The sequence below is a fragment of the Hypanus sabinus genome, chromosome 14 (genome assembly GCF_030144855.1).
Source record: "Hypanus sabinus isolate sHypSab1 chromosome 14, sHypSab1.hap1, whole genome shotgun sequence".
NCBI classification, from domain to species: Eukaryota; Metazoa; Chordata; class Chondrichthyes; order Myliobatiformes; family Dasyatidae; genus Hypanus; species Hypanus sabinus.
In genome coordinates, this window is record NC_082719.1 from 82,419,408 (window position 1) to 82,428,941 (window position 9,534).

A 9,534-nucleotide genomic window follows, 5' to 3' on the forward strand; every position below is an offset into this window, starting at 1 on the left:
TCAATATCTTTTTATTACCCTAAGTAATCTCCATACTTAATGTCTGTAACAAACTTTTTCTAATAGACTTTTCAAATCCATTACTTCACAGCTGACTTCACTAAACTAACCATTTCACCATACTGAAGCTTCTGATTATTCTCCTGCTCACTACATTTGAATTAGGTCCACTCTCAACTATGCATCCATTATAACCATATAACCATGTAACAATTACAGCAAGGAAAGAGGCCATCTTGGCCCTTCTAGTCCTTGCTGAACGCTTACTCTCACCTAGTCCTGCTAGTCTCACCTGCTCTCAGCCCAAAACCCTCCATTCCTTTCCTGTCCATATACCTATCCAATTTTTTTTTAAATGACAAAATTAAATCTGCCACTACCACTTCTACCGGAAACTCATTCCACACAGCTACCACTCTCTGGGTAAAGAAGTTCCCCCTCGTGTTACCCCTAAACTTTTGCCCCCAACTCTCAACTCATGTCCTCTTGTTTGAACCTCCCCTACACGCAATGGAAAAAGCCTATCCACGTCAACGCTATCTATCCCCTTCATAATTTTTAATACCTCTATCAAGTCCCCCCCCCCCCCAAACCTTCTATGCTCCAAAGAATAAAGACTTAACTTGTTCAGCCTTTCTCTGTAACTTAAGTGCTGAAACCCAGGTAACATTCTAGTACATCTCCTCTGTACTCTCTCTATTTTGTTGACATCTTTCCTATAATTTGGTGACCAGAACTGTACACAATATCCAAATCTGGCCTCACCAATGCCTTGTACAATTTTAACATTACATCCCAATTCTTATACTCAATGCTCTGATTTATAAAGGCAGCATACCAAAAGCTTTGTTCACCACCCTATCCACATGAGATTCCACCTTCAGGGAACTATGCACCATTATTCCTAGATCACTCTGTTCTACTGCATTCCTCAATGCCCTACCATTTACCATTAATGTCCTATTTTGATTAGTCCTACCAAAATGTAGCACCTCACACTTATCAGCATTAAACTCCATTTGCCATCTTTCAGCCCACTCTTCTAACTGGCCTAAATCTCTTTGCAAGTTTTGAAAACCTACTTCATTATCCACAATGCCACCTACCTTAGTATCATCTGCATACTTACTAATTCAATTTACTGGTATCACCTTGATTAATATAAACTACATCAATGGATAGCAGATCTTTTAACCCTCGGTGATCTCATTCATTCACCTTTTAAAGATCATTTCCTAAATTAATTCACAGAAATGTCAAATCAGAAATCTGAACACAATTTTTCCTTGAGCTAAGAAATGAAATTATCAGTTTTTAATTCTTCAATGAATGTTTATGCGTCTATTTGTTAAAATTCAGTATTAGTTATCTTTCTTATATATAATTATTCAGTGAATTTTTTTAAAAACCAAATAAGTTTCGGCCCGAAACGTCGTCACTACCTCCTCCCATAGATGCTATCTGGCCTGCTGAGTTCTGCCAGCATTTTGTGTTTTTACAAACATATATCAGTTATTTAGGAAATAGTACTTATTCTTTACTGTGAGAACTATAATAGATCAAAACTATAGTTGACATTTTATTTCCTTGTGTATTTTTGGAACCTGACTACTGAATTACTAACTTTTTACTGCTGGCTACAAACACATAAAGTGAGTGTGTAGAATCACATGTGGAAGTCACATGAAAGGGTAAAAGACTGTCTAAAGAGATAACATGATGTTTGAAAATCATTAGAACTACAGAGACAAAAAGAAGTTTTTCCCCCAGCATTTGTAGCCTCCCCTTTATCTTAGAAAAAGAAAGCAGTTACAATTCTACCTACTCTATAGTAACTACTTAGATAACTGCAAGACATACAATACATTAGGCTACTGTTTATTGATAACAGCTCAGTGTTCATCACCATCAACCATCAGTATTAATATCCAAGCTTCAAATCCTGGGCTTCTGTACCTCCCTCTGCAACTCGGTCCTCGACTTTCTTAATGGGGAACCACCGTCAGTGTGGAACAGTAATAGCATCCCCTCCCCACTATCAATACAGGAGCACCTCACAGTTATGTGCTTGGTCCACTGCTTTACTCTCTTTACACTCATTACTGTGTGGCTAAGCACAGCTCATTCGCTATCTCTAAGTGCGCAGATGACATCAGTACTGCTGGTAAAATCTCAGATGATGATGAGAAGACACAGGAGCAAGGTAGCTCAGCTGGTTGAGTGGTGATACAACAACAACTTGCACGTAATACTAGTAAGACCAAGGAACTGATTGTAGACTTCAGGAAGGAGAAGTTAGGAGAACACACACCAGACCTCATTGAGGGGTCAGCAGTTTCAAGTTCCTGGGTGTCAACATCTCACAGGATCTATCCTGGGCCCAACATATTGATGTAATCACGAAGAAGGCATGCCAGTGGCTCTATTTCACTCAGCCTGAAACATCGACTGTTTACTCTTTTCCGTAGATGCTGCCAGGCCTGTTGAATTCCTCCAGCATTTTGTGTGTGTTGCTTTGGATTTCTAGCATCTGCAACTTTTCCCATTTGTGCTACTTTGTTAAGACTTTGAGGAGATTTCATGTGTTATCAAAGACTTACAAATTTCTATACATGTACAATGGAGAACATTCTGACTGGCTGCATGATAGCCTATTGGCTCCAATGCATAGGATCGCAAGAGGCTGCAGAAGGCTATAGTTAGCCAGCTCCTTGGGCACAACCCTCCCCACCATCAAAGACAACTTCAAGAGGTAGTGCTTATGAAGGCAGAACCCATCATAAAAGAGCCATACCATCCATGACATGCCTTCTTCTCATTACTACCATCAGGGAGGAGGAACAGGTGTCTGAAAACCCACCCAATGTTTCAGGAACAGCTCTTCCCCTCTGCCATGATTAGGTTTCTGAACGGTCCATGAATACTATCTTGCTTTCTGGACTATATAGTTCTATTTTTGTCATTTAGTCAATTTTTATGGCTACTGCTACAAAACATTTCACATCATATGTCAGTGATAGTAAATCTGTTACTAATTCTAAAATAAGTACTAGTTAATACTTACAGTCTGGTTTTCCACCTGACCATCAGCCAAAGAATACAAATATTTTCCTCTAAGATTAGATCAGATATGGTCACCTCACTGCAGGAAGGATATGGAAACTATAGAAAGGGTGCAAAGGAGATTTACAAGGACGTTGTCTGGACAGCCATGCACTCGGCCTTTTCTCCGTGGAACAGCAAAGGATGGCAGGTGACCTGATAGAGGTGTATAAGATGATGAAAGGCATTGATCGTGTGGAGAGTCAGAGGCTTTTTCCTAGGGCTGAAATGGCTAACACGAGAGGGCACAGTTTTAAGGTGCTTGGAAGTAGCTACAGAGTAGATGTCAGGGGTAAGTTTTTTTACACAGAGAGTGGTGAGTGCATGGAATGAGCTGCCGGCAACAATGGTGGAGGCGGATACAATGGGGTCTTTTAAGAGACTCCTGGATAGGTACATGGAGCTTAAAAATATAGAGGGCTATGGGTAGCCCTTGGTAATCTCTAAAGTATGTACATGTTTGGCATAGCATTGTGGGCCGAAGGGCCTGTATTGTGCTATAGGTTTTCTATCTATTCTATGTTTCAATCAGATAACATTCATTTCTGAAAATCAATAACACAACATCATAAACATCATATATATCAGAAAACACATATAACACTCAAGGACAGTTTGACAAAAGTTTTAAAAACCTGTAAAAGCTGATCAAAATGAATAATTGCATAAAGTTGACTGTTCAGATCAATGAGTTTTTAACTACTTATAGTAACTATGAGACAGGGCTGAGAATATTCTATCAACACTGCATGACAGTTGTGGGTTTTTTTTTGTAAACCAAGTAAATTAGGTTGGTGGTTAAGCAGGCATTCACTTCCTCATGTTAGCACTTTAAATCCCTTTGTCAATATTTTCTTCACTGTTAATAAAAGATGCAGTGCTCAATATGTGCTTGCCCTATCTTCCATGAATACATCAAATTCTTTACTCTCAGTAGGTATGAAATTATAAAATTATGAAAGGGATAGATAAGATACAGGCAGGAAAGTTGTTTCCAGTGGTAGGTGAGACTACAACTAGGGGACATAGCCTCAAGATTCAGAGGAGTAGATCTGTGACAGAGGTGAGGAAGAATTGCTTTTCCCGGAGAGTGGTGAATCTATGGAATTCTCTACCCAATGAAGCATCGAGGCTACCTCAGTAAATATACTTAAAACAAGATTGGTTAGATTTTTGCATAGTATGGGAATTAAGGTTTATGGGGAAAAAGCAGGTAGGTGGAGATCAGTCCATGGCCAGATCAGCCATGATCTTATTGAATGACGGAGCAGGCTCAACGAGCCAGATGGCCTGCTCCTATTTCTTATGTAATGTCTCATATATTCTTGCACAATTACTGTTCAAATGCTAATAAGGTAGCTTAGGGTTCCTTGATATGAACTGTCATTTTATTCCCATAGTCTCCTTATGCCTCCTCTATTTTCTCTTTGATTTTCTCCTTCAATTTATTGTGTTCACCCCAATTTGCAGTGGAAAACTTCACCTGATCTGCATCATGCTTTGCCTCGTCATATTCTTTTTTTGATCTCTTTCTGCACTAATTAATTTAATGATTTATTTGCAGCAATTTGTAGTTTTTTGCTTGTATTGTACTATACTTCTGCCATAAAACAAATTTAAAGACGTGCCAGTGATATTAAACTTAATTCTGATCTCTTTGTTACCTAATGAGTCCTAATTTGTTTCCAATATCCTTTCATCTTGTAGAAATGTACATAACCTGCATCTAAATCAACAACCAGCTCCTTAAAAATTGTGTTCCAGTCATTTTTCCAGTGTTCTCATTTCACTCAGCTAAATCTTCAATTATCCCACTAAATTCACCAGTTTTGAAATACGACTTTAAATTATTCATTACCCTTCAGCAAAAATATCCTAAACTTTGTGACCCCCCCCCCGCCAACAAAGGTCCAAGTGTTCTTCCACTGGCACCTGAACCTCTCAGGTTTCCTCACACACCAGTACCAGATTCAGCAACGTCCATGTTCAACTCCTTTTTAAGTTTTAAGACTATAAAACCATAAGACATAGGTGCAGAATTAGACCATTTGGCCCATCGAACCTGCTCCGTCATTTCATCCTTCATGGCTGATCCAATTTTTTTTTCAGCCCCAATCTCCTGCTTTCGTCCCATATCCCTTCATGCCCTGACCAATCAACAATCTATCAGCCTCTGCCTTAAATATACATAAAGGGTTGGCCTCCACAAAGAATTTCAAAATTCTTTCCCATCATCGAAAACGTATGTCATGAATCCGAACAATCCAAATAATCAAACTTGATTAAACAAGTACAATAACAGGCCCGTGAGAGGCTGATATTGAATACAAATAGTATACGACCAGAAAACAATAAGTTTCCTTGCCAAAGAAAAAGTAATTGCTTTTGACGAACAATGGAGAAAAAGAACATGTGATCGTTCGGAATGCTACGTTTTCTTTTCTATTTTCAGGGTTCCAGCCTTCTTGGTACTTTCGCCTATTGTCTGATTTCGGTGACAGCATCGCCCCTTCTCATATTAGCAATGAGTTTCAATCTTTCGGATTGTGAAAGTGTGAATGGGTTGCGTATATCAGTGAGAATGCGATGGGCAGAACAGCCTCCGTCACTCTCGTAAACTATGGCTCTAGGAAATCCCAGTGACCAGAGAATGGGAAGAGGCGGGTGGGACCGAGTTATGAAGAGGGAAACACACACAAACTATTGGGGAAAATGGTGAAGGAAGACGTGAGCGTTTGCGTTCAAACATTCAGATTTCCTTTTGTCTTAAGGCACACAACGGCGAACACCGACGCTGGTGCGGACGAAGTAACTCGGCACACCAGCAAAGGTTGTTTAATGGTCGGTGTCCGCGCGTTTTGTCTCCCTCCCACCGACACGGGGGTTGGCAGGCACAAACAAAGAGCTCGCTGCGCCGGCTTACCCCGCGATCAGGACAATCACTCGCAGCGGGTCTTTGGCGATGGTGAAGACGAACAGGGCCAAAGCGGGACCGAAGGCAACGAAAGTGCAGCCGAAGAAGACGGCCACGGTCATCTCGTCAGCAGCGACTCCCAGCGCAGATCCGTCCGGCTCCCCAGGCCACCCGGAACATGACTTCACCACACCCGGCGCCGGGCCGCCCGCTGGCGGCTTCTCGTTTCCCCTCCCCTCGCCCCTGCGGCGGTGGGAGAAGTGAAATTCGGCCGCTGGCCCTTCCGATCGGAACGATGTCGGGTCCCGGGAAGAATCCGAAACGCGAACCAGTACACAGAGACGGGCGGCGCGGCCACCGTCACCCCGCCTAATGCGTCACGTGGCGGTTCAGAGGTGAGGGAGCGCTGCTGGTGTGGGAGGAAGAAAAGAGTGGAGGGAGCACCTCAGGTTACTGAGGGGCCTCCTGTACTTCTGTAAGGGAGTTCCTTCTTCTCTCGGGGACCTAGAGACACAAGAGACTTGAGCTGCTGGAATCTGTGAATCCTGCTGGAGGAACTCGCCCTGTCCAGCAGTATCTTTGGATGGGGGAAATATCGACGTTTTGGGTCAGGACCCTGCATCAGGTCTGCTTTTGGGCACATCTTCAGCTTAAGGTCAAATTCTAGGTAGAAAATCAGTAAACCAAACAATGGTATCCTCCAGAACGCAGACATGGTGACTTTACTCTTCTCTTGGTCTGGATAAAAAGTCTGCCCCTGAGATGACTCTGTCCATTTCCCTCTACAGATGCTGCTGGACCCCTGAGTTCTTACAGCAGAATTGTGTTGCTCCAGATTCCAGCACCTGCTGTGTCTTGTGTCTTTGCTGCATCAATATGATTAGAAATTGTTCTTCCCAATTAATGTGCAAACACTTGGTTTTCATTCTTGCAACACCTTCACAGCCAGAATGTAAATGCTGGAGGAACTCAGCAGTGATGAAATGTTTTGAGAGATTGATGAAACATATCAATTCCTCCCTGAGAAGCAACATAGATCTGCTCCAATTTTTTTGTGTGCCATACTCTGCCAGAGCCTTGGCAAGTTGCTCGACACTTGACCCAGCACAGATGGAAAGCGTGTCTGGAAGTGGCCCGACTGGATTTGAATCCGGTGCTGTTGTCACTGTGCCACCAGCCAGCCATGGTACATCCATAGAAATTTGCAGGAATCTTTGGTGACATAACCAATGTCCACAAACTCCTAATGAAATATAGCTGCTATTGTGTCTTTGTGACTGCCAAAATATTTTATGCCTAGGATAGATCTTCAGAGATGTTGACATCCAGGAACTTAAAACTGCTCACCCTCCCCTCTGCTGACTCCTCACTGAGGTCCGGTGTGTGTTTCCTTGACTTCCCCTTCCTGAAGTCCACAGTCAATTCCTTGGTCTTACTGACATTGAGTGCAAGTTTGTTGTTGCAAACCATTCAACTAGCTGATCTACCTCACTCCTGTACAACTCCTTTTCACCATCTGAAATCGTCAAATTTACAGATGCTGTTTGAGCGGTGCCTCGGCACACAATCGTAGGTGTAAAGAGGGTGGAGCAGTGAGTTAAGCATGCATCTTTGAGGTGATGATCGTCAGCAGAGAGATGTTATTTTCATTCTGCACTGACAGTGGTCTCTCAAAGGGAAAGTCAAGGTTCCAGTTGCAGAGGGAGGTACTGAAGCCCAAGTTTTGGAGTTTGTTGATTAATACTGAAGGTTTGATGGTGTTGAATGTTGAGCTGTAATCAATAAACAGCAGCCTGATGTAGGTATTGTTATTGTTCTGGTGATCCAAGGCTGACTGGAGACCTATTGTATATCCTCTGTAGATCTATTGTTGTGATAGGCAAATTGCAATGGGTCCAGATCCTTGCTCAGGCAAGACTTGATTCTGGTTATGACCAAACTCTTAAAGCAATCCTACATTTTGCAGAGTTTGCTGTTCAAGGCCATTGGTGTTTCCATACCAGGCTGTGATGCTATTGGTCAATATACTTTCCACCACGCATCTGTAGAAGTTTGTCAAAGTCTTAGATGGCATATTGAATCTTCACAAACTTCTAAAAAAGTGAAAGCACTACTGTGCTGTTTTTGTAATGGTGCTTACGTACTGGACAGGACAGATCCACTGAGATGGTAACGCTGAGGAATTTGAGGTGATTGACCCTTTCCACTTCTGATCTCCTGATGTAGACTGGCTCATGGATCTCTGGTTTCCTCCTCCTGAAGTCAATAATCAGCTCCTTGATCTTATTGAGTGAGAGGTTGTTGATGTTGTGGCATCACTCATTCTCCTTCCTACAGCTGATTCGCCACCATCTTCGATTCAACCAAAGGCAATAGTATTGCAGCTGGTATAATATAGTTCCAGAAGAGTCAAGTCAAACAAATTTTTACTTTATTGTTACAGCCCCTAGCGAATACGACTAGTGAGGCATTATGGGTGGAACTGAGAAATAAGTACAGTATGACCACGTTAATGGGGCGGTATTACAGACCACCCAACAGTTTGAGGGATTTAGAGGAACAAATCTGTAAAGAGATCGCAGACTTGCAAGAAACATGAGGTTGTTAGGGTAGACAATTTTAACTTTCCACATATCTGGGAATCCCATACTGGAATCCCATCCCATAGCTGGCTTAGATTTTGTCAAATGTGTTGAGGAAAGTTTCATTCATTGGTACGAAATAAGTCCTAACGAGGGAGCATGCATATTATTTTCACAGTAAATATGCAAAAATATAAGTCTGGTTTACCAGTTCAGATTCTAAATTGGAGAAAGGCCAATTTTGATGGTATCAGAAATGATCTGGCAAGTGTGGATTGGGACAGGCTGTTTTCTGGCAAAGATGTACTTGGAAAGGCCTTCAAAAATGAAATTTTTAGAGTACAAAGTTTGTAAGTGCCTGTCAGAATAAAAAGTAAAGATGATGGTTGGGGTACCTTGGTTTTCACAAAATATCTAGGCCCTGCCTAAGAGAAAAAAGGAAGTGCATGGCAGGTATAGACAAGTAGGAACAAATGAGGTGCTTATGGAGTACAAGAAATGCAAGAGAACACTTAAGGAAGAAATCAAGAAGGCATGAATTTGCTGTAGCAGACAAGGTAAAGGAGAATCCTAAGGGATTCTACAGAAATTTTAAGAGCGAAAGGATTGCAAGGGACAAAATTGTTCCTCCAGAAGACCAGGATGGTAATCCATGTGTGGAGCCAAAATAGAGGGTGGAGATCTTAAATTAATTATTTGCATCTGTATTTACTTGGGAGATGGACACAGAGTCTATAGAGGTAAGGCAAAACAGCATCAACTTCATGGACCCTGTACAATTTACAGGAGGTATTTGCCACACTGAGGCAAATCAGGGTGGATCAATCCCCAGGGCCTGACAAGGTGTTCCCTCGGACTCTGCGGGAGGCAAGTTCAGAAATTACCAGAGCCCTAGCAGAGATATTTAAAACATCCCTAGTGACAGGAGATTTACCA

At 42.0% G+C, this 9,534-nt stretch overlaps 1 protein-coding gene across 3 annotated transcripts in view; it reads right to left on the reverse strand.

Moving 5' to 3' along the window:
• The window catches only part of zgc:114200 (Gamma-secretase subunit Aph-1b-like), a 51,233-nt gene extending 44,839 nt beyond the window's left edge, over window positions 1–6,394 (reverse strand). The window contains exon 1 of one of the 3 annotated variants that reach the window (XM_059989553.1): window positions 6,026–6,394. In XM_059989553.1, coding sequence (XP_059845536.1) covers window positions 6,026–6,138 — 113 coding nt within the window. In that variant the 5' untranslated portion in view covers window positions 6,139–6,394. The remainder of the gene's footprint in view (window positions 1–6,025) is intronic. The other 2 variants (XM_059989551.1, XM_059989552.1) reach the window with 2 other exon arrangements.
• Window positions 6,395–9,534: the final 3,140 nt, after the last annotated feature.